General features: G+C 41.3%; 1 protein-coding gene across 1 annotated transcript in view; it reads left to right on the forward strand.

Annotated features, from left to right (window-relative positions):
- The first annotated feature begins 19,460 nt into the window (after positions 1-19,460).
- fam207a (family with sequence similarity 207 member A) overlaps positions 19,461-25,042 on the forward strand; it is a 120,969-nt gene continuing 115,387 nt past the window's right edge. The window contains exon 1 of the mRNA XM_034173665.1: positions 19,461-19,727. Within this exon, the coding sequence (XP_034029556.1) occupies positions 19,533-19,727 (195 nt within the window). The 5' untranslated portion in view covers positions 19,461-19,532. The remainder of the gene's footprint in view (positions 19,728-25,042) is intronic.

A 25,042-nucleotide genomic window follows, 5' to 3' on the forward strand; every position in this document is an offset into this window, starting at 1 on the left:
TTGAAGACAACTTTGGATGCTGTAGCTCCTCTGAAAAAGAGAGCTTTAAATCAGAAGTGTCTGACTCCGTGGTATAACTCACAAACTCGTAGCTTAAAGCAGATAACCCGTAAGTTGGAGAGGAAATGGCGTCTCACTAATTTAGAAGATCTTCACTTAGCCTGGAAAAAGAGTTTGTTGCTCTATAAAAAAGCCCTCCGTAAAGCTAGGACATCTTTCTACTCATTACTAATTGAAGAAAATAAGAACAACCCCAGGTTTCTTTTCAGCACTGTAGCCAGGCTGACAAAGAGTCAGAGCTCTATTGAGCTGAGTATTCCATTAACTTTAACTAGTAATGACTTCATGACTTTCTTTGCTAACAAAATTTTGACTATTAGAGAAAAAATTACTCATAACCATCCCAAAGATGTATCGTTATCTTTGGCTGCTTTCAGTGATGCCGGTATTTGGTTAGACTCTTTCTCTCCGATTGTTCTGTCTGAGTTATTTTCATTAGTTACTTCATCCAAACCATCAACATGTTTATTAGACCCCATTCCTGCCAGGCTGCTCAAGGAAGTCCTACCATTATTTAATGCTTCAATCTTAAATATGATCAATCTATCTTTGTTAGTTGGTTATGTACCACAGGCCTTTAAGGTGGCAGTAATTAAACCATTACTTAAAAAGCCATCACTTGACCCAGCTATCTTAGCTAATTATAGGCCAATCTCCAACCTTCCTTTTCTCTCAAAGATTCTTGAGAGGGTAGTTGTAAAACAGCTAACTGATCACCTGCAGAGGAATGGTCTATTTGAAGAGTTTCAGTCAGGTTTTAGAATTCATCATAGTACAGAAACAGCATTAGTGAAGGTTACAAATGATCTTCTTATGGCTTCGGACAGTGGACTTATCTCTGTGCTTGTTCTGTTGGACCTCAGTGCTGCTTTTGATACTGTTGACCATAAAATTTTATTACAGAGATTAGAGCATGTCATAGGTATTAAAGGCACTGCGCTGCGGTGGTTTGAATCATATTTGTCTAATAGATTACAGTTTGTTCATGTAAATGGGGAATCTTCTTCACAGACTAAAGTTAATTATGGAGTTCCACAAGGTTCTGTGCTAGGACCAATTTTATTCACTTTATACATGCTTCCCTTAGGCAGTATTATTAGACGGTATTGCTTAAATTTTCATTGTTACGCAGATGATACCCAGCTTTATCTACCCATGAAGCCAGAGGATACACACCAATTAGCTAAACTGCAGGATTGTCTTACAGACATAAAGACATGGATGACCTCTAATTTCCTGCTTTTAAACTCAGATAAAACTGAAGTTATTGTACTTGGCCCCACAAATCTTAGAAGCATGGTGTCTAACCAGATCGTTACTCTGGATGGCATTTCCCTGATCTCTAGTAATACTGTGAGAAATCTTGGAGTCATTTTTGATCAGGATATGTCATTCAAAGCGCATATTAAACAAATATGTAGGACTGCCTTTTTGCATTTACGCAATATCTCTAAAATCAGAAAGGTCTTGTCTCAGAGTGATGCTGAAAAACTAATTCATGCATTTATTTCCTCTAGGCTGGACTATTGTAATTCATTATTATCAGGTTGTCCTAAAAGTTCCCTAAAAAGCCTTCAGTTGGTTCAGAATGCTGCAGCTAGAGTACTGACGGGGACTAGCAGGAGAGAGCATATCTCACCCGTGTTGGCCTCTCTTCATTGGCTTCCTGTTAATTCTAGAATAGAATTTAAAATTCTTCTTCTTACTTATAAGGTTTTGAATAATCAGGTCCCATCTTATCTTAGGGACCTCGTAGTATCATATTACCCCATTAGAGCGCTTCGCTCTCAGACTGCGGGCTTACTTGTAGTTCCTAGGGTTTGTAAGAGTAGAATGGGAGGCAGAGCCTTCAGCTTTCAGGCTCCTCTCCTGTGGAACCAGCTCCCAATTCAGATCAGGGAGACAGATACCCTCTCTACTTTTAAGATTAGGCTTAAAACTTTCCTTTTCGCTAAGGCTTATAGTTAGGGCTGGATCGGGTGACCCTGGACCATCCCTTGGTTATGTTGCTTTAGACGTAGACTGTGGGGGGGTTCCCATGATGCACTGTTTCTTTCTCTTTTTGCTCCGTATGCATCACTCTGCATTTAATCATTAGTGATCGATCTCTGCCCCCCTTCTCGGCATGTCTTTTTCCTGGTTCTTTCCCTCAGCCCCAACCAGTCTCAGCAGAAGACTGCCCCTCCCTGAGCCTGGTTCTGCTGGAGGTTTCTTCCTGTTAAAAGGGAGTTTTTCCTTCCCACTGTGGCCAAGTGCTTGCTCATAGGGGGTCGTTTTGACCGTTGGGGTTTTTCATAATTATTGTATGGCCTTGCCTTACAATATGGAGCGCCTTGGGGCAACTGTTTGTTGTGATTTGGCGCTATATAAGAAAAAAGTTGACTGATTGATTGAACTATCTGCCAAGCTAGAAAACTGCTGCATCCTAGTAAGAACAGAATACTTCTGGAATGAATTTGAATAAGGAAAGTTGTTTTTTTTTTCTTTTTTTTTTCTCACTAAATGGATGCTGCACTCACTGCAGTTTATTGTCTGGAATAGTCCCAGATTGCATTTCACAGCTTGTAGAATTCATTTTCGTGCAGGTGGTGTTGGGGGGTAATTTTGGGTTTCAGCTTCTTTTTTTTTTAATAACTTCAAAGCGAAACACCGTTTTGTTTATTTATATTTATGTCCAGAGATCAAGGATACAGTGACCAATTTCATATTTAAATACTTTAAGATTCAATGAAATACATAGAAAACCTGTAAAGCCTACTTTTAGTACAAAATTCACGAGGTATCGATGAGCAGAATCGATAATGGCATCGATATTGATAAAATCTTATCAATACCCATCCCTATTCACGAACGTCACAACACTAGCAGACAGGGTCATTGCAATACTTCGTGTTAAATTTCCACCCTCGATGAATTCAATTTAAATGTATAGCTGGAGCAATGTTGGGTTAGTTGCTTTGCTCAAGGTCACTCCAGTCATGGATGGAGGTGTAAAGAGAGGTAAAGTTGGGATTTGAGCCTGCAACCCTGTGATTGAAAGACCAACTCCCTAACCATTGGGATGGCTCGTTAACCTATAACATCTGCATGACATGAACTTATGACTCGTAATGCAAAAAAAAATATCTTTGTCTTGGAGCACTTTTGTGTCCCCACCAATATCAAAATCAAAGTTACTCCCTTGGACCTGGTCCTTTGGCTTTCGGCAGAACGTGTCCCAGGCGAATGACGACGCCGCTCTCGTACTTGTGGATGATCTGTGTGCAGAGAAACAACACAGAGCGTCAGTGCTGGAGAATTTAAAAACGCTGAATAAAGATGATGAGAAACAATGAATCCTGCAGCCTGACAATGACTGTCAATCTTCTGAAGATCAGCCCGGCTGATCACGTGCACCAAATGTCTGTGAAACACTGGAAATGATCAGCAGCTGACCTTCAAGCACCTCCAGATAGAGACGGGCAGAGTGATGAGCAGCAGGAGGTAGAACAGGAGGAGCAGCAGCCAGTCCCACCAGCTCATGGAGCCATCTGGAGTCTCTGAGACTGAGAGAAGGACAATCAAAAGAAACAGATTCAGCTCATCTGTGGCAATCAGTGAAGAAAGGCTTCAAAGACAACTTTAAAGATTCACAAAACCTTCAAAAAAAGTAATTTTTAAATAAAAAAAAAATGAAGTGTTACCTGTTTGGTGTCTTCACTGTCTTTCTTCTTCCATTTCAGTTCATGTGTTGACAAACACAGTTGAAATAAAATGTTCTTGATCAATGAGAGAGCAGTGAAACTGACTGTGCAGCTTCCAACAGAGAAAATGAACTTTCAGTGATGCTGCATCTGATACAAAGACTCCAGATCTTTGCTCTTTGCTGATGTCACAAAGCTCAACCATGTGACTGATGATGTTTGAGCTGTTTCCTCTGGGAGGTGGTCATGTGATCAAATCAGTACATTTCAACACTGAATCAAATAAATTAAGCAATAAATTGGAGATGTTCTTGTGTCATCACCTGACTTGTTTAAAAAGAAAATTGGCTGTAAAAGTGATGATTTATGTTCACTGTAATTTTCTAGTAAACTTCAGTGCATTTTGCAAATTAAAAAAAGGATAATGAAGTAAGCATGGGTTACAGCTTTAAAATTCCTAAAAAAAAAAAAAAAAAAAAAACTAACATGAAGCAGTTGATCAAAAATAATATATATTTTTTAAAAACATTGAATTAGCAGCTTTATTAAATGTCACGACTGAGTTTTAAAATGGGACAAAAATAAAATAAACTGTCATAAATGCAAACATCCTGACAGACTTAATTACAGAAGATGATCAATAATATCAGCAAACTTACCGGACAAGTTTGTATCAAATATTAAGGGAATAAATCCTGTTTGCAGTGACGCCCAAAGTGATGATCTGGACGAGCGTTTATCACTATTAAACAACTATTCAATCTGTGTCCCGTTAACAATCAAGCTCAGTTGATAATTAAAACTAATTTCATTAACTAATATGACAGTTTTTTTTCTTTGTTACAGTTTGAAGGTATGGGGCTAAATCAAGGCCAAAAGTTTTGTAATCTGAAAATAAAAAAAGATTGAAAAAATACATTTTGAAACTGAAAATTAAAGTTTGTTCTTTAAAAAGTATTATCAAAATAAAAAGTGTAAGCTATATATTTTTCAGTTTAAATAATTTTTTGATTCAGCTCTAATTTTTTTTTTTTTGATGAAATAATTTATTTTCATTCATATTTCTGTTTTTCACCTTCAGATCTTTTTTCACTTTCAGATCTTATTTTTTCAGTTTCAAACTTTTGGCCTAGTTCTGGCATGGGAGGGAGTGGCTTCGATTGAGAGGGGCGTGTAATTGTGAGTGACAGAAGAGCAATCAGTCCTCACATGATGTTGTTTTCAGGAAAGGTGGGTACTTTGATAGATAATGACTTAACACTTTCTCTCCACTGTGTTGTCTTGATACCTGTAAATAAAGTGATGCTAAAGATGTCTATTACAAGTAATTCTAGACCACTCTTGGTCATTTTTGATGTTTAAAAACTGGAAAATATACAAGATTGTAAAGTTTAACACCTATACCTAAAAAAAACAATGTGTTCCAAATACACACAAGGCCGTGAACGCAGCGCAGCATCGCTGCATAAAAATGAGGCAGGTCGCTCATTTTACAGGCTGCAGTGGAGTGTTACGAGCTTTCTAAGTGACACACAGAGAGACCTGGCTCAGCAGATCTGAAAGAAGCTTTAATATGGACACAACTAAGCAGACCGCTGGTAAATCCAAATCCAATGCCGCCCGGAAGAGCGCTCCAGCTACTGGCGGTCTGAAGGAGCCTCGCCATTACAGGCCCGGCACAGTGTGGCACTACGCCGCTACCAGAAATCCACCGAGCTGCTGATCCACAAGTTGCCCTTCCAGCACCTGCTTAGAGAAATCGCTCAGGACTTCAAGACCGACCTCCACTTTCAGAGCTCCGCTGTGATGCTCTGCAGGAGGCCGGCGAGGCTGACCTGGTCGGCAGCTTGTGGATCAGCAGCTCGGTGGATTTCTGGTAGCGGTGGATCTCTCTCAGCGCCACTGTGCCGGGCCTGTAACGGTGGGGCTTCTTCACACTGTCACCAGCCGGAGCACTCTTCCGGTAGGCTTTGGATTTGGATTTACCGGCAGTCTGCTTAGTTGTTACAACTTTGTTACATCGTCATTAAATTCACTATCCGGTACAACATACGGATCCACTGAACCAACTGCAACACATCGATCACAATAAACAGCTTTATCTCGTAATAAGGTTTTATTCTCTCTATTTTCTTTCATGTGCCAGCCGCGTAGTAATCCATGATGGAGACGGGAGCAGAGTCATTACCTATCAAAGTACCCACGTTTCCTGAAAGCAACATCATGTGAGGACTGATTGCTCTCCTGTCACTCACAATTCCGCGCCCCTCTCAATCGAAGCCACGCCCTCCCACGCCAGAACGGGGCCAAAAGTTTGAAACTGAAAAAATAAGATCTGAAAGTGAAAAAAGATCTGAAGGCGAAATAAGAATGAAAATAAATTATTTGAGCAAAAAAAAATTACAGAGCTGAATCAAAAATTTATTTAAACTGAAAAATATATATCTTACACTTATTTTTATTTTGATAATACTTTTTAAATGATTATAAAATTCAAGAACAAACATTGAATTTTCAGTTTCAAAATTTATTTTTTCAATCTTTTTTTATTTTCAGATTGCAAAAATTTAATTTTCAGTTTCAAAATTTATTTTTTCAATCTTTTTTATTTTCAGATTACAAAACTTTTGGCCTTGATTTAGCTCCTTATAAAGGCAGCTTCCAACGAATGAACCAATGCACTGCTTTGAAATGTGTGTAGAGCAGCTGTATGAAGCTTCGATCTTTGTAATGTCAGAGCATAAATCTGTGTGTTGGAGCGAAGTTCTGATTCGACACACGTTTCAAAACAGTGCACTGTGCAGAGCTTCACGCTGAAAAAAACTTGTGGTTGTAGGTTGTTTTGTTCGCACATCCAGAAATCACCATTTTGCTAAGTTATTTTAGGTCCCTATAAAAGGTTGTTGTTGTGAGTAAATTAATATTTAATCAAAAACTGTTATTTTTGGACGATTACTGTTTAACTGGCTGAAACCCTGCAGGAACCCGAATTTGCTGATATTATTGAATATTTAATGAATCTATCATTTTGTTTTAGTCCATTTTAATATTCACTAACTCTATTCAAATAACATTCAGCAAAGCTATTAACAGGTTAAAATTTGGTTGTGTGTGTGTTTTTTTTTTGTTTGTTTTGTTTTGTTTTTTGCTTGAATTGTATCATTTTACGCGTTTCACAGCTGTAACACGGTTTCTTTATCATTGATTAATCTTTTTTTTTTTTAAGTATTTTGAGGGTAAATAGCCAAAAAAAAACAAAAAAACAAATCAGCACAAAAAAATCCATTGAAGTTTACCAGAAGCCATTTTATTATTTTTATTTTTTGTGATCAATATTCTCTCTCTTTCCCTCTCTCTCTTTCTCACACCCAGTACAAAAGCTATAGGTGCCCTAAAAATTTGAAAGTACTTTTGTTATAAAATAACAGAAAGAAATGTAATATGAGCGAAGCATCATGCAGTGGCGTGAAGCTCACTCATGGTACAGGGCGTTCTAAACAGGAAGTGCCAAAATTCAATTCCACAGTAAAACAGGAAATATTCAAATGTCAAACACCACCCTGCTCAGAGTGCCGCTCTCATTGGACCAACATTTCTGCTATTTTAGCATTGTGGGATAGCTCACCCACAGATTGATGTTCGCCGGACTACTTTTGTGAAACTGCTCAGTGTGCTGCTCTCGTTGTAGCAACAACACACAGAATGTGTCTCGTCCCAGATAGATCTCTTTCAGTGCAGCTTCTTGTTCTGACTTTAACATGAAGTTAATCAATCAATCAATCAATTTTATTTATATAGCGCCAAATCACAGCAAACAGTTGCCCCAAGGCGCTTTATATTGTAAGGCAAAGCCATACAATAATTACGTAAAAACCCCAATGGTCAAACGACCCCCTGTGAGCAAGCACTTGGCGACAGTGGGAAGGAAAAACTCCCTTTTAACAGGAAGAAACCTCCAGCAGAACCAGGCTCAGGGAGGGGCAGTCTTCTGCTGGGACTGATTGGAGCTGAGGGAGAGAACCAGGAAAAAGACATGCTGTGGAGGGGAGCAGAGATCAGTCACTAATGATTAAATGCCGAGTGGTGCATACAGAGCAAAAAGAGAAAGAAACACTCAGTGCATCATGGGAACCCCCCAACAGTCTAAGTCTATAGCAGCATAACTAAGGGATGGTTCAGGGTCACCTGATCCAGCCCTAACTATAAGCTTTAGCAAAAAGGAAAGTTTTGAGCCTAATCTTAAAAGTAGAGAGGGTGTCTGTCTCCCTGATCTGAATTGGGAGCTGATTCCAGAGGAGAGGAGCCTGCCTCCCATTCTACTCTTACAAACCCTAGGAACTACAAGTAACCCTGCAGTCTGAGAGCGAAGCGCTCTATTGGGGTGATATGGTACTATGAGGTCCCTAAGATAAGATGGGACCTGATTATTCAAAACCTTATAAGTAAGAAGAAGAATTTTAAATTCTATTCTAGAATTAACAGGAAGCCAATGAAGAGAGGCCAATATGGGTGAGATATGCTCTCTCCTTCTAGTCCCTGTCAGTACTCTAGCTGCGGCATTTTGAATTAACTGAAGGCTTTTCGGGGAACTTTTAGGACAACCTGATAATAATGAATTACAATAGTCCAGCCTAGAAGAAATAAATGCATGAATTACTTTTTCAGCATCACTCTGAGACAAGACCTTTCTAATTTTAGAGATATTGCGCAAATGTAAAAAAGCAGTCCTACATATTTGCTTAATATGCGCATTGAAGGACATATCCTGAGCAAAATGACTCCAAGATTTCTCACAGTATTACTAGAGGTCAGGGTAATGCCATCCAGAGTAAGGATCTGGTTAGACACCATGTTTCTTAGATTTGTGGGGCCAAGTACAATAACTTCAGTTTTATCTGAATTTAAAAGCAGGAAATTAGAGGCCATCCATGTCTTTATGTCTGTAAAACATTCCTGCAGTTTAACTAATTGGCGTGTGTCCTCTGGCTTCATGGATAGATAAAGCTGGGTATCATCTGCGTAACAATGAAAATTTAAGCAATGCTTTCTAATAATACTGCCTAAGGGACGCATGTATAAAGTGAATAAAATTGGTCGTAGCACAGAACCTTGTGGAACTCCATAATTAACCTTAGTCTGTGAAGAAGACTCCCCATTTACATGAACAAATTGTAATCTATTAGATAAATATGATTCAAACCACAGCAGCGCAGTGCCTTTAATACCTATGGCATGCTCTAATCTCTGTAATAAATTTTTATGGTCAACAGTATCAAAAGCAGCACTGAGGTCTAAGTGGACAAGCACAGAGATGAGTCCACTGTCTGAGGCCATAAGAAGATAATTTGTAAGCTTCACTAACGCTGTTTCTGTACTACGATGAATTCTGAAACTCTCCTCTGCAGATGATCAGTTAGCTGTTTTACAACTACCCTTTCAAGAATTTTTGAGAGAAAAGGAAGGTTGGAGATTGGCCTATAATTAGCTAAGATAGCTGGGTCAAGTGATGGCTTTTTAAGTAGTGGTTTAATTACTGCCACCTTAAAAGCCTGTGGTACATAGCCAACTAATAAAGATAGATTGATCATATTTAAGATCGAAGCATTAATTAACGGTAGGGCTTCCTTGAGCAGCCTGGTAGGAATGGGGTCTAATAGACATGTTGATGGTTTGGAGGAAGTGACTAATGAAAATAACTCAGACAGAACAATCGGAGAAAAAGAGTCTAACCAAATACCAGCATTACTGAAAGCAGCCAAAGATAACGATATGGCTTTGGGATGGTTATGAATAATTTTTTTCTCTAATAGTTAAAATTTTATTAGCAAAGAAAGTCATGAAGTCATTACTAGTTAAAGTTAAAGGAATACTTGGCTCAATAGAGCTCTGACTCTTTGTCAGCCTGGCTACAGTGCTGAAAAGAAACCTGGGGTTGTTCTTATTTTCTTCAATTAGTGATGAGTAGTAAGATGTCCTAGCTTTACGGAGGGCTTTTTTATAGAGCAACAGACTCTTTTTCCAGGCTAAGTGAAGATCTTCTAAATTAGTGAGACGCCATTTCATCTCCAACTTACGGGTTATCTGCTTTAAGCTGCAAGTATGTGAGTTATACCACGGAGTCAGGCACTTCTGATTTAAGGCTCTCTTTTTCAGAGGAGCTACAGCATCCAAAGTTGTGCTCAATGAGGATGTAAAACTATTGACGTGATAATCTGTCTCACTCACAGAGTTTAGGTAGCTACTCTGCACTGTGTTGATATATGGCGTTAGAGAACATAACAAAGAAGGAATCATATCCTTAAACCTAGTTACAGCGCTTTCCGAAAGACTTCTACTGTAATGAAACTTATTCCCCACTGCTGGGTAGTCCATTAAAGTAAATGTAAATGTTATTAAGATATGATCAGACAGAAGGGGGTTTTCAGGGAATACTGTTAAGTCTTCAATTTCCATACCATAAGTCAAAACAAGACCTAAAGTATGATTAAAGTGGTGGGTGGACTCATTTACATTTTGAGCAAAGCCAATTGAGTCTAATAATAGATTAAATGCAGTGTTGAGGCTGTCATTCTCAGCATCTATGTGGATGTTAAAATCGCCCACTATAATTATCTTATCTGAGCTAAGCACTAAGTCAGACAAAAGGTCTGAAAATTCACAGAGAAGCTCACAGTAACGACCAGGTGGACGATAGATAACAACAAATAAAACTGTTTTTTGGGACTTCCAATTTGGATGGACAAGACTAAGAGTCAAGCTTTCAAATGAATTAAAGCTCTGTCTGGGTTTTTGATTAATCAATAAGCTGGAGTGGAAGATTGCTGCTAATCCTCCCCCTCGGCCTGTGCTGCGAGCATTCTGACAGTTAGTGTGACTCGAGGGTGTTGCCTCATTAAAACTAACATATTCATCCTGCTGTAACCAGGTTTCTGTAAGGCAGAATAAATCAATATGTTGATCAATTATTATATCAAATCAAATCAATTTTATTTATATAGCGCCAAATCACAACAAACAGTTGCCCCAAGGCGCTTTAAATTGTAAGGCAAAGCCATACAGTAATTACAGAAAAACCCCAATGGTCAAAACGACCCCCTGTGAGCATTCACTTGGCGACAGTGGGAAGGAAAAACTCCCTTTTAACAGGAAGAAACCTCCAGCAGAACCAGGCTCAGGGAGGGGCAGTCTTCTGCTGGGACTGGTTGGGGCTGAGGGAGAGAACCAGGAAAAAGACATGCTGTGGAGGGCAGCAGAGATCAATCACTAATGATTAAATGCAGAGTGGTGCATACAGAGTGGCTATACTCTAGCTGCAGCATTTTGAATTAACTGAAGGCTCATATCATTTACTAACAGGGACTTAGAAGAGAGAGACCTAATATTTAATAAACCACATTTAACTGTTTTAGTCTGTGGTGCAGTTGAGGGTGCTATATTATATTTTCTTTTTGAATTTTTATGCTTAAATAGATTTTTACTGGTTGTTGGTGGTCTGGGAGCAGGCACCGTCTCTACGGGGATGGGGTATTGGGGGGATGGCAGGGGGAGAGAAGCTGCAGAGAGGTGTGTAAGACTACAACTCTGCTTCCTGGTCCCAACCCTGGGTAGTCACGGTTTGGAGGGTTTAATAAAATTGGCCAGATTTCTAGAAATGAGAGCTGCTCCATCCAAAGTGGGATGGATGCCGTCTCTCCTAACAAGACCAGGTTTTCCCCAGAAGCTTTGCCAATTATCTATGAAGCCCACCTCATTTTTTGGACACCACTCAGACTGCCAGCAATTCAAGGAGAACATGCGGCTAAACATGTCACTCCCGGTCCGACTGGGGAGGGGCCCAGAGAAAACTACAGAGTCCGACATTGTTTTTGCAAAGTTACACACTGATTCAATGTTAATTTTAGTGACCTCCGATTGGCGTAACCGGGTGTCATTACTGCCTACGTGAATTACAATCTTACCAAATTTACGCTTGGTCTTAGCCAGCAGTTTCAAATTTCCTTCAATGTCGCCTGCTCTGGCCCCCAGAAGACAATTGACTATGGTTGCTGGTGTCGCTAAATTCACATTTCTCAAAACAGAGTCGCCATTAACCAGAGTTTGTTCCTCGGCGGGTGTGTCGCCGAGTGGGGAAAAACGGTTAGAGATGTGAACGGGTTGGTGGTGTACAGGGGGCTTCTGTTTACGGCGGCTAAGCTACCTTGGTCCACACCAACTACAGGGGCCTGGCTAGCTGTAGGATTTTCCAAGGTGCGGAGCCGAGTCTCCAATTCGCCCAGCCTGGCCTCCAAACCTACGAATAAGCTACACTTATTACAAGTACCATTACTGCTAAAGGAGGCCAAGGAATAACTAAACATTTCACACCCAGAGCAGAGAAGTGCGGGAGAGACAGGAGAAGCCGCCATGCTAAAGCAGCTAAGAGCTAGTAGCTGCGCTAAGCTAGCGGATTCCTAAAAACACACAAAGTGAATAATGTGTAACTAATTTAGAGGTGATTCAGCAGAGGGAGTGCTTTAGTTAAGGCACGTTAAGATTACACTGTGAAACAAATCGTTATCTAGTTAACTAGATCAATCTAACTACGCAGATTAAACAGCTAACAGATGCAGCAAAACACCGCTGTGCTCCGGAACAGGAAGTGATACAATACCACAGTGAGAGCCAACCACCAGTAGAGGCCAGTCAAAGTTTGTATCATGAATACAAACTTTTTTCTTTATTTTCCCCACAGGTATTCATCCCAGGGATGATGTTGCAAGTGAAGTAACAAAATACGAACTTCTAAAAAATGCCATCCCCTCAGTGTTTCCTGCCCATCCTGCCCACAAGCAGAAGAAACCAACAAGAGCTCCTCCAAAGAAGAGACCACTTCCTGCTGATGAGAACGACCTTGGTCCTGGAAAGAAATGTGCTCCACCCCCATGTTCTTCAACAATCATCAAGGAACACCAGTATGCATCACCAGTAATGATAGAGGATCAACTGAAAGAAACAAGGGAAAAGTTGGAAGAAGTCCGCAAGCAACTGAAGGGTTTGAAACAGAAGGTGAAGCGGAGAGACAAAAAATTTTGCAGTTACTACAAGAAGTAAAAGACAAGGAAATGATAAGCCAAGGTCAGCTAGATCTACTTACCCTCAACTTTGGTGAGAAAACATACACCATCATAGAAAATGAACTCAAGCCTCAAAATAAAGACAAACATGGAATTCGGTATTCAGATGAATTAAAGCAATTCGCAGTCACCCTTCACTTCTACAGTGCACAGGCATATGAATTCTTAAGGGAATACCTGCAATTACCTCACCAGGCCACCATAAGAAAATGGAGTTCCAGCATCAATTGTGAGCCAGGTTTTCTTTCCGAAGTTATTTCGCATTTGAAAGACATGTTGCTGGAAAATGTATCAACAAGCACTGCACACTGATGCTCGATGCCATGGTCTTGAAGAAAGAAGTTGTATATGATCCCAAAAGTGGTGGTTATGGGGGATTTGTGGATTGTGGGAATTTTCTTCCATCGTGTGGTGATAGTCTTGCTACAGAAGGACTGGTGTTCATGGTTGTTGGACTCACAAACAACTATAAATACTCTGTAGCATATTTTGTTGCAGATCACTTGTCTGGTGAAGTACAAGCAGAGATCATCAAGCAGCTTGTATGTATGCTAACTGAAGCAGGAATGAAAATCCACAGAATAGTGTGTGATGGATCATACGCAAACCAATTCACAGCTACCAAATTGGGATGCTCCCTTATTCCAGGACATATCAGGCCATACTTTCCCCATCCTTTAGACCCAACCCAGAATATTAATTTCATATTTGATGCATGCCACCTCATCAAACTGGTTAGGAACTGTTTTGCAACCATGGGCACCATTTATCATCATGGAGAGTCAATATCATGGAGTTATATTGATAAACTTGACAAACTTCAACAAACTGACAATTTGAACATAGCCAACAAGTTAAAAGCTAAACACATGCAATGGCAACAGCACAAGATGAGTGTAAAGCTCGCTGTCCAAACGCTCAGCTCTTCAGTTGCAGATGCCATTGACTTTCTCAGGGATGATCTGCACCTTCCAGAGTTCGAAGGGAGTGAGAAGACGACAGATTTTATTCGGCGCATGGACAAAATCTTCAACTTCATGAACTCTAAAAGCCCAGCTGCCAAAGGTTACAAGCACCCAGTGAACAATGTCAACTTTGATAGCAGGAAGGAGTGGTTGTTAGACCTAAAAACCTACATACAAGAGCTTCGAGATAGTCAAGGACAGCCACTAACCGCAGGAAAGAGGAAGACTGCCTGGCTTGGATTTCTGGTGACAATAGATTCCATTCTTGCCATATGTGAGCATTTGTTACGAGGTCCTCATCCATTCAAGTATGTTCTCACATTCAAAATGTCACAGGATCATCTTGAGATGTTCTTCAGTAGGGTGCGAAGGCGTGGAGGCTGGAACAACAATCCAAATTGTTTACAGTTCAAATGGTCACTGAGAAGTATTCTTATGAAAAATGCTATAAAGCCATCAAAGAATGCCAATGTGACAGTAGAAGAGCCAGTCAATACTTTGTTCCTTCAACCAAAAACTGCTGCAGAACTTAAGACAGATAAGCACTTTGACAGATAAGACTTTGGCAAAATTCTCAGAGAACCATCAGAATTCCATGACCATGTGTTACACAACATGACAGGCTCAGGCTATGTGACACGACGTGATTAAAGACTGTAAATGCACTCAGTGTTGCTTAGTTCTACACAGAAATTCCTCACCTGATCCAGATTCACAGTCTCAGTTCAGCTTGCTCACAACAAGGAGGGACAGAGGTGGATTAATAAAGCCACGAGATGATGTCTTAAGAATCATCCAGACAACTGACAATATACTAAGGTACAGTATTTTTTGTATGTTTTTACTTTCTTTGTTCGTTTACATTCTTTGTTTGTTTTTTCAGCACCTTGCATCATGATCAGTGGTAGCACTATGGGTGAAAATAGCAGGGTTGTTTGGAGTCATTTTTCTTGATTGTTGTAGCCATGGTAACAGGGCAAAAACAAAGACAAGCAAACAAAACAAAAAATAAACATGCCTAGATAGATTATGAAATGACAAAATAGTATCCTTAATGTGATTCTGTATGCACCTTTATGACAATTTTTGCTTTCACTCAAATTGAGAGCCAGTAATTGACTCTCCTACATGTAGGCCATCACAAAGTAATATGTTTATCAGTTTGTCAAGTAATATTTGGTGCAAATGACCAAAATGGATTGAGATTTTCACATACGTACATGTATACACAAACGTGAGTTCTATTGCAATTCAGTTAGAGGGCCATTGTACTCTCGGTCACAGTGGAGTGATTTTGAATGGAACTCGCGTTTGAATATACGTGTACGTAAACGTCACAATCTCTCCAATATCTGACTAAATATTGGTAGTGATAAGGTTCCAAATGCGTGGGTGTATTTTGGCATGGTTTTATTGAGGCAGAACAGAGTGACTGATTTTTATTTTACATTTACTGTTTACAGGAGAACATTATCCAGCACACCAATGCGTACGTTCCACCGCCTGATATCAATCATTCAGCTGGAATTGTTGGAAGATCTGCGTGGATCGGTCTTCACAGATTTAAACGACCACTTTCTGGATCACGACATTACAGCAGAAGATGATCATCGTACACAACTCATCAAAAGAATCAGTTTGCTGTACATGAAGACCATACTCCACCATCATGGCCGCATCTACTTGTACACCGAACGTTACGTCAATGAAAACAAAGCTTCAAGAAGGCATCAGCTAAACAAGACCATATTATTTTTAGACCAGTAGACTGATCTCATATTAAGTGTGTGCAGAGTGATTAATTATTGTATTGGAGATTGCATTTTTGATCAGCATTTTCTCCAAGTCTGGACTCAAGCCTCTTTACATGTTTTGAAGTCAGGATTTACAGTGCCATTTTTTAAGCCAATATTTAATACAATGGACTGATTGCATACATTGTAGATCAATATGGATTTTGTGCATCACTATACCAGCTGAGCTGTATGTCTGCATAATTTGGAAGCTGGAACAGATCACATCCGTGTCAACTTTTAACACTGATATTTCGGAATTTGTGGATGGCAGGGTACGTTTAATACTTCCTTTACTTAATGTTCTGTATTTTAATTTACTGGCTGGATATATCCAGGTAAGAAGGGTATTTTAGAATGTATTTTGCAAGCTTTTTACCGTGGCTGTTCACTCGCGTATTTACTTCCACATTGAATTTTGCTCGGTTTGAAAATGGCGGCTTGCGCTCCATGATGGCACAATCACGTTAAGTAGGCAGCAATGAGACTGCACTCTCTAGTTCTTATATGTTTCTCTCTCTCTCTCTCTCTCTCTCTCTCTCTCTCTCTCTCTCTCTCTCTCTCTCTCTCTCTCTCTCTCTCTCTATATATATATATAGACAAACAGGACACACAAACAAAACAGTTTTGTAGCTAGCTAAACATCTTCTAAATCACTTCAGTGGTGTTATTAGGTTCCAGACCATGGAGCTGTATATAAGAACTAGAGAGTGCAGTCTCATTGCTGCCTACTTAACGCGATTGTGCCGTCATATATATATGTATATATATATATATATATATATATATATATATATATATATATATATATATATATATATATACATACAACCTATCCTGCTTGGAACACGAATCAATGGAAACCTACATCCGGGACTCCTTGGCTGCTGGGCTGATCCAGCCCTCTTCGTCACCAGTTGGGGCAGGCTTCTTTTTTGTGGGAAAGAAGGACGGGTCCCTTCGCCCCTGCATTGACTTCAGGGGGCTAAACACCATAACGGTCTGTAATCGGTACCCTCTCCCACTTCTAGCTTCGGCATTTAGCTCTTTGCATGGGGCGATCATATACACAAAATTGGACATTCGTAACACTTACCACCGGGTGCGTGTCCGAGAGGGGGACGAGTGGAAGACCGACTTCAACACCCTGTTGGGGCATTTCAAGTATCTGGTCATGCACTTCGGTCTCACCAATGCCTGGTTACATTCCAGGCACTAGTGAATGATGTTTTAAGGGACTTCCTTAATTATTTTGTGTTCATCTATCTAGACGACATTCTGATCTTCTCACCTAACCCACAGGCTCACACCAAGCATGTCCGACTGGTGCTCCAGCGACTATTAGAGAACCGCTTGCTTGTCAAAGCCGAGAAGTGTGTATTTAGTCTAGACACCTTTTCGTTTCTGGGATTTATCATCTCTCACAACCAGGTAAAGCCTGACCCGGCCAAGGTCAAAGCGGTAGTTGATTGGCCGGTCCCGTCGTCTGTTAAACAACTTCAGCAGTTTCTTGGGTTTGCGAACTTCTACCAGTGTTTCATTCAGTCAGGGCGCTGCACCTCTCACAGCACTCACATCTTCCGAAAATACTTTTCAGTGGATCCCTCAAGCTGACACAGCTTTTTCATTACTGAAGGAACGATTCGCTACCGCACCAATACTCACACAACCGGACCCAGAACGGCAGTTTATCGTTGAGGTTGATGCCTCGGATTCCGGGTTAGGGGCAGTCTTATTCCAGCGTTCAGAGAAAGACAACCGGGTACACCCTTGTGCCTATTTTCCATGGTGCCTGACCCCCGCTGAACAAAACTATGACGTGGGTAACTGGGAATTGTTAAAGAAGCCCTAGCTAAGTGGAGACATTGGCTGGAGGGAGCTGCGGTTCAATTCCTGCCTGTGGCCTTTCTGTGTGGACTTTGCGTGTTCTCTCCGTGTTTGCATGGGTTTCCTCCGAGTGCTCTAGTTTCCTCCCACATCCAAAGACATGTGGGTTAGGTTGATTGGAATCTTTAAATTGTCCTTGGGTGTGTGAGTGGCCCTGTGACAGACTGGCGTCCTGTCCTGGGTGTACCCCACCTCACGCTCTATGACTGCTTGGATAGGCTCCAGCCCCCCGAGACCCTTAATTGGATTAAGTGGTTGAAGATGAGTGTGCGAGTGTGTGTGTATTTAATTTTAGTCTTAAATACTACCCCCCGCCCCCAAAATAAAACAACATTACATATCATGTGGCAGCACGGTGGCTTAGTGGTTAGCACTGTTGCCTCACAGTGAGAAGGTCATGGGTTCAATTCCCGTGGTCTTTCTGTGTGGAGTTTGCATGTTCTCCCCGTGTTTGTGTGGGTTTCCTCCGGGTGCTCCGGTTTCCTTCCACATCCAAAGACATGCGGGTTAGGTGGATTGGAATCTTTAAATTGTCCGTAGGTGTGTGTGTGGGTGTGTCTGTGTTTGTTTGTCTGTTTGTGGCCCTATGACAGACTGGCGTCCTGTCCTGGGTGTACCCCGCCTCGCGCTCTATGGCTGCTGTGATAGGCTCCAGCTCCCCGCGACCCTTAATTGGACTAAGCGATAGAAGATGAATGAGTGAATGAATACATATCATGTCATCTACACTCTAATTCTACAGCACCGCACAGGAATCCTCTACATTGTTTCTTTATGTTTGAGATTGTCTGCATACACAGAGACCACCACAGAGGACTGGAGGTTCCAGATCCAGCAGGCAGAGATCAGAACGTCTTATTATACAGCTAATCTGACAAAATACATTTTAAAATAAAAATATTAAAAATGTATGTTGTATTTGGATTTATACACATAAAACATGCTTTGTTGAGTCATGTATTTGTGATTTTAGCAGCCTAATTTAAATTGGAAACCGTAAACTATCAAATTTCAGGCATAACTGAGATGAAGCACGGCCAGCTATGTCAAAGGTTAAACACTAAATGGCCTCAGCTCTGTGCCATTGCGTATCTCACGCAGGGTATTGCAGATCTTGCATTGCTCTTGATGTTTGGTCATGTCTACTTTTGTTAAGTAAGCTACATAACAACAGCAGGTTGTAATATATTTGTGTTTTCATGTGATTGCTGTCTGTCTTATTTTTTTTTATCTTTTTGTCAACATTCTTGTCGACGTAATAGAAATTTCATGAAAGTTGTAATGGTTATTCTCTCCGCGTGGTGTCGCTATGCCAATTTGTCACTTCGGCAAAAGACTTAAAACTGAAGGTCAGCTTTAATTAACAACTCTGTAAGTCTGGGCGTGGAAACCGATGAAGTCTACAGAGCTGTTAATTAGCGCTGACCAAAAAATTATTTGTCACTTTTGATGTAAAACATGCGTAAATAATCAGGAACCTTTATTTTCTGCACCATTTCCCACCGAGTCACTAACCCCGTGCACCAGTCACAATTTGTCTAGTTAGCCGAAATAAAGGAACAATCATTTCCTGTCATTTTTTTCATACTAAACCTCTTAGTAACCTGTTCGTGTTATTTAAAACGTTCTTAAGCGGAAAATAAAGTTCACGTTTGAAAATAGAATGTCTATAAACGCGAATCTTCCTGAAACTGCATAGGACGGTTTTCTCTTTTTTTTTCAGAAATGTAATACAGTTAGATATGAGCCCAAAGTCACGCACTCAGAACAACAACAAAACAATAAGAAAAGAGGACTGCTCTGTGAATAATGTCCTTTTAAATTAAGGCCGCCCTCAAACACCACCGGCAGTATAGAGGAAAGTAAAGAGGGACAAAATGCAGTTCAGAAGAAAGTGGCGACAACGCTATGATTTTCGAAGGTTTTTTTTTTTGCGGATGTAGTATTAGGTTTAATAACTTGACAAGCCAGACGGAGAGCAATGAAAGTCTACGTGACTCGTATTTTAACTACAGATTCTCTTACTTGAACATGGTGGGTAAAGTTAAACGTGTTCGTCACAAGCTTCACCAGGAGGCGGTGAAGGTGGACAGACTGAACCCAGCGGCTCTGGGCTCCGTGTTGGCTCCTGACCGTCCACTTTGGGAAATCAAGAAACAAGAAGAAAAGAACTCCGACGTCTCCAAGAGTCAACACGAGGACTGTTTTCAGACTCTGCGATCAAATGTAAGTCGATTAAGTTTGCTCTGTTTGAGGTTTTACTATTTTTGACAATTGCTGTGAGACTGACAGACATTTTATGTCATGGCAGTGTTTATTTCAGATGAAGTTTGGGTGAGGATTATTTTGATTATGCGTTCGCAGTAAAAAGTAATGTTGTCAACATCTGCAGAAACACAAACTGCAACATCATGACTGCCTTTAAAGTCTCTGAAGCACACAAAGCTGAAATCAGACCATTACTGAAAACAATGAATGAATCATGAGTTTGCTGCCTCAGATCATCAGTGAATCTTCCTGTTGGGCGCCTCATTGAGCTCAGCCAGTCAGGCCCATAAGTATTTGGACACTACCCCCCCTTTTAACCCTCTGGGGTCCGAGGGCATTCTTTGGACAGTTCACTCGCCTGGCATAAATGTTTTATTATTGCTGTTAACAGCTCTCCCTGCATCCCACAATCAAGTTTTATGTCTCTTTTTTTTCAGGACAACCTGTGCTTTCAGAATATATATGAGTTTGCTGTGTATTATAATTGTAATAAACATTTACAATCAGAAATAAGAAAGGAAAAAGTAAAGCGGAATAATTTTCCACACATTTATTCAAAACACATAGCAAACTATAATAAACAACTGTTTTGATAGTTTATAAAGGTAATTTGAGGTCTTGTGTGAAAGACTTTACAACAAAAATGTTCAAACAGTAAACACAAATACACATTTTAAACATCCATCCATCCATCCATCCATTTATTTTCTTCCGCTTTATCCGGAGTCGGGTCGCGGGGGCGGCAGCTCAAGCAAAGCCGCCCAGACCTCCCAATCCACACACACCTCCCCCAGCTCCTCCGGGGGAGCCCCAAGGCATTCCCAAGCCAGCCGAGAGATGTAGTCCCTCCTGCATGTCCTGGGTCTTCCCCGGGGCCTCCTCCCAATGGGACGTGCCCGGAACACCTCTCTAGCGAGGCGTCCAGGGGGCATCTGGAAAAGATGCCCGAGCCACCTCAACTGACTCCTTTCGACGTAGAGGAGCAGCGGCTCGACTCCGAGCTCCTCCCAAGTGACCGAGCTCCTCATCCTATCTCTAAGGGAGCGCCCAGCCACCCTGCGGAGGAAACTCATCTCGGCCGCGTGTACTCACGATCTCGTTCTTTCGGTCATGAGCCAAATCTCATGACCATAGGTGAGGATCGGAACGTAGATCGATCGGTAAATCGAGAGCTTTGCCCCCCTACTCAGCTCTCTATTAACCACGACGGTCCGATACAGCGACCACATCACTGCAGATGCTGCACTGATCTGTCTATCGATCTCACGCTCCATCCGTCCCTCACTCGTGAACAAGACCCCGAGATACTTAAACTCCTCCACTTGAGGCAAGGACACTCCACTGACCTGAAGAGGGCAAAGCACCTTTTTCCAGTCAAGAACCATGACCTCGGATTTGGAGGTGCTGGTTTTCATCCCGGGCGCTTCACACTCGGCTGCAAACCACCCCATTGCACGCTGAAGGTCCTGATTTGACAAAGCCAGCAGAACCACATCGTCCGCAAACAGCAGAGACGAGATTCTGTAGTTCCCAAACCAGACCCCCTCTACACCCTGGCTGCGCCTATAAATTCTGTCCATAAAAATAATGAACAGAACCGGTGACAAGGGGCAGCCCTGGCGGAGGCCAACGTGCACTGGAAACAGGTTTGACTTACTACCGGCAATGCGAACCAAGCTCCTGCTGCGGTCGTATAGGGACCGGATAGACCTTAGCAAAGGACCCCGGACCCCGTACTCCCGGAGCACCCCCCACAGGGTGCCCAGAGGGACACGGTCGAACGCCTTCTCAAGATCCACAAAACACATGTGGACTGGTTGGGCGAGCTCCCATGAATCCTCGAGCACCCGATGGAGCGTGTAGAGCTGGTCCAGTGTGCCGCGACCAGGACGAAAACCACACTGCTCCTCCTGAATCCGAGGTTCGACCATTGGTCGAATTCTCCTCTCCAGTACTCTGGAATAGACCTTACCGGGGAGGCTGAGGAGTGTGATCCCCCTATAGTTGGAACACACCCTCCGGTCCCCCTTCTTAAACAGAGGGACCACCACCCCGGTCTGCCAATCCAGAGGCACTGTCCCCGATCGCCACGCGATGTTGCAGAGGCGTGTCAGCCAGGACAGTCCCACAACATCCAGAGACTTAAGGTACTCAGGATGGATTTCATCCACCCCAGGAGCCTTGCCACCGAGGAGCTTTCAAACCACCTCGGTGACTAAGGCCTGGGTAATGGATGAGTCCGCCTCTGAGTCCCCAGTCTCTCCTTCCTGCTTCTTCTTCGGAAGACGTGACGATGGGATTGAGGAGATCCTCGAAGTACTCCTTCCACCGCCCGACAACATCCCCAGACAGGGTCAACAGCTCCCCACCCGCACCATAAACAGTGCTGGTGGAGAGCTGCTTCCGCCTCCTGAGGCGTCGGACTGGTTGCCAGAATCTCTTCGAGGCCGACTGAGGGGAAGGGGTAAAGGGAAGGGCCAATGGGTAGAATTGAGATTCAGCCTAAGTCCTACATAGACAAAGACGACTTCAAAACCAGTTGTACATAGACTGAAACTACACTGAACAAAAATATAAATGCAACACTTCTGTTTTTGCTCCCATTTTTCATGACCTGAACTCAAAGATCTAAAACATTTTCTATATACACAAAAGACCTATTTCTCTCAAATATTGTTCGCAAATCTATCTAAATCTCTTTTAGTGAGCACCTCTCCTTTGCTGAGATAATCCATCCCACATCACAGGTGTGGCATATCAAGATGCTGATTAGACAGCATGATTAATTCACAGGTGTGCCTTAGGCTGGCCACAATAAAAGGCCACTCTGAAATGTTCAGTTTTATATCACGGCTGAGTAGATGTTTGTCATTTGATTGGTGCTTTATATGTCACGTGACATGGATTATTCATCCCATTTTGTGTTACGTTGCATTTACAGTGTAAATTTGGTTCTATATGTTTTGTACCATTGCACGTTGCGACCACCGCCTGTTCATAGGGGCGGCGTTTAGGTAAACATGGCAGAGTTTGTTTTGCTGACGGACAATGATTTGAAGGAGCTAATTCTTCTAACACACAAAAAAAAAATCCACCATGCCGTAAGCCGTCTGGAGACATGAAGATAGGGCTGCAGCTATCGATTAAAGTATTAATCAAGTAATTGGGTAAAAAGTACTTTTGCATTTTTAAACATCATCAATAGTCCAGAGCTCTCCCTACTAAGCATTGGCACAATGTCGCTGCGCCAAAGTCTTGACATTTTGCTGAAATGGCGATGGGATGTCTTTCTGTTTTGTTTTATTAACCATTTTTAAGTTTTTTTTTATTTATGTTGGTGGACAGGATCCCACTCCCTGCGTGATTTTTTTTTTTTAATCCCTCTTTCTCTATGACTCAGCAGATGCATTTCAGCTGGAGGTTGAACATGCAAGCCTTGCAGTCAGTTTTTGTTTTTTATTTTAAGTTACAGTGTTTGTGAAGTGTTGTGTGTTGCCCAAAAAAGGTGAAAATTAAAAAGCAGAACACTCATTGCAAGTCTGAGCAAAACACAGTTGAAAGAGAGGAAACTATACTATACTATACTATACTTTACGGACAGACCTCGTATATATATATACGAGGTCTGTCAATAAAGCAACGGTCCTTTTTATTTTTTTCAAAAACTATATGGATTTCATTCATATGTTTTTACGTCAGACATGCTTGAACCCTCGTGCGCATGCGTGAGTTTTTCCACGCCTGTCGGTGACGTCATTCGCCTGTGAGCACTCATTGTGGGAGGAGTCGTCCAGCCCCTCGTCGGAATTCCTTTGTCTGAGAAGTTGCTGAGAGACTGGCGCGTTGTTTGATCAAAATTTTTTCTAAACCTGTGAGACACATCGAAGTGGACACGGTTCGAAAAATTAAGCTGGTTTTCAGTGAAAATTTTAACGGCTGATGAGAGATTTTGAGGTGATTCTGTCGCTTTATGGACTTCCCACGGTGCGAGACGTCGCTCAGCGCTCTCAGCCGCCGTCGTCAGCCTGTTCAAGCTGAAAACCTCCACATTTCAGGCTCTATTGATCCAGGATGTTGTGAGAGAACAGAGAAGTTTCAGAAGAAGTCGGTTTCAGCATTTTATCCTGATATTCCACTGTTAAAGGAGATTTTTTTAATGAAAGACGTGCGGACGGGTCCGCGCGTCGGGACCCAGCCGACGCGGTGCGGCGGCACAGGAAAAACACCTCCGTGTTGATAACCATTTGTAAAATCCAGGCGGCTTTTGATGGCTTTCAGTGGAGTGAGTATATGAGAAATTGTTTAACAGCAGGACATGTTCCAACTTGTCCTTAAGGCTTTCAACAGAGGTGTTTTTCCTGTGGCGGAGCGTCGACGCGCGGACCCGTCCGCATGTATGAATGAAATCCATATAGTTTTTGAAAAAATAAAAAGGACCGTTACTTTATTGACAGCCCTCGTATATGTATATATATATATATATATATATATATATATATATATATTTTTTTTTTTTTTTCCACATCATGTGTGCCTGTAATCAACTTTTCTGCAGCACGGTGGTTCGCAGATTGAAGCAATGCTTCGACCTATTGCTTTGTTTATTCTTTCTTTCTTTCGCTTAATTTTCCCCCGCTAAAACCCTAAAGAGCATACTTCTGTGAGTATTATTTACCTTTTCTATGTTAAACCGACCTGTTATGGTCTTCTGAAACAGCTGATAGATGTATTTTATAACTTAAAAACGGGAGCGACGCTAACACATTAGCATGTCTATGGCATTTTCAATGTTAAAACTTAGCATTAAGCAGCTCTCATCACGTTCGGGTGCATTTGTTTTCAAATTGTAATATTTCTTAAATTTATTTTTGTTTATATATTAATAATCTAATGATTATTACATACAATTTTAGAGAAAGAGGCAAAAAGAACCTGAATAGACACACAACAGAAAATATAAAGGCAACTAACAATGAACATACATAAATAAATATACATACATTAAATTAAATTTTTATCTAATGATACTTTTTCAGCATCTCCTGGAAGAACAAATCTCAAAATTAGTGGATATTTAAATGATCCTACATTCAACCTTTTATTTGACCTGTCGATGATGTTAAAATAACAGAATATGACGTGGAAGAAGGAACTGGAATGATTTTCCTTTTAAATGTAAACCAAAGTATGCATTAACTCAGAACAATTAAACTACATGAAATTTATGAAGACTGAAAAGACTGTTACAGCATTTCAAAAACCACAGCTAAAGC

Source organism: Thalassophryne amazonica, chromosome 1 (genome assembly GCF_902500255.1).
Source record: "Thalassophryne amazonica chromosome 1, fThaAma1.1, whole genome shotgun sequence".
In the NCBI taxonomy this organism is placed as follows: Eukaryota; Metazoa; Chordata; class Actinopteri; order Batrachoidiformes; family Batrachoididae; genus Thalassophryne; species Thalassophryne amazonica.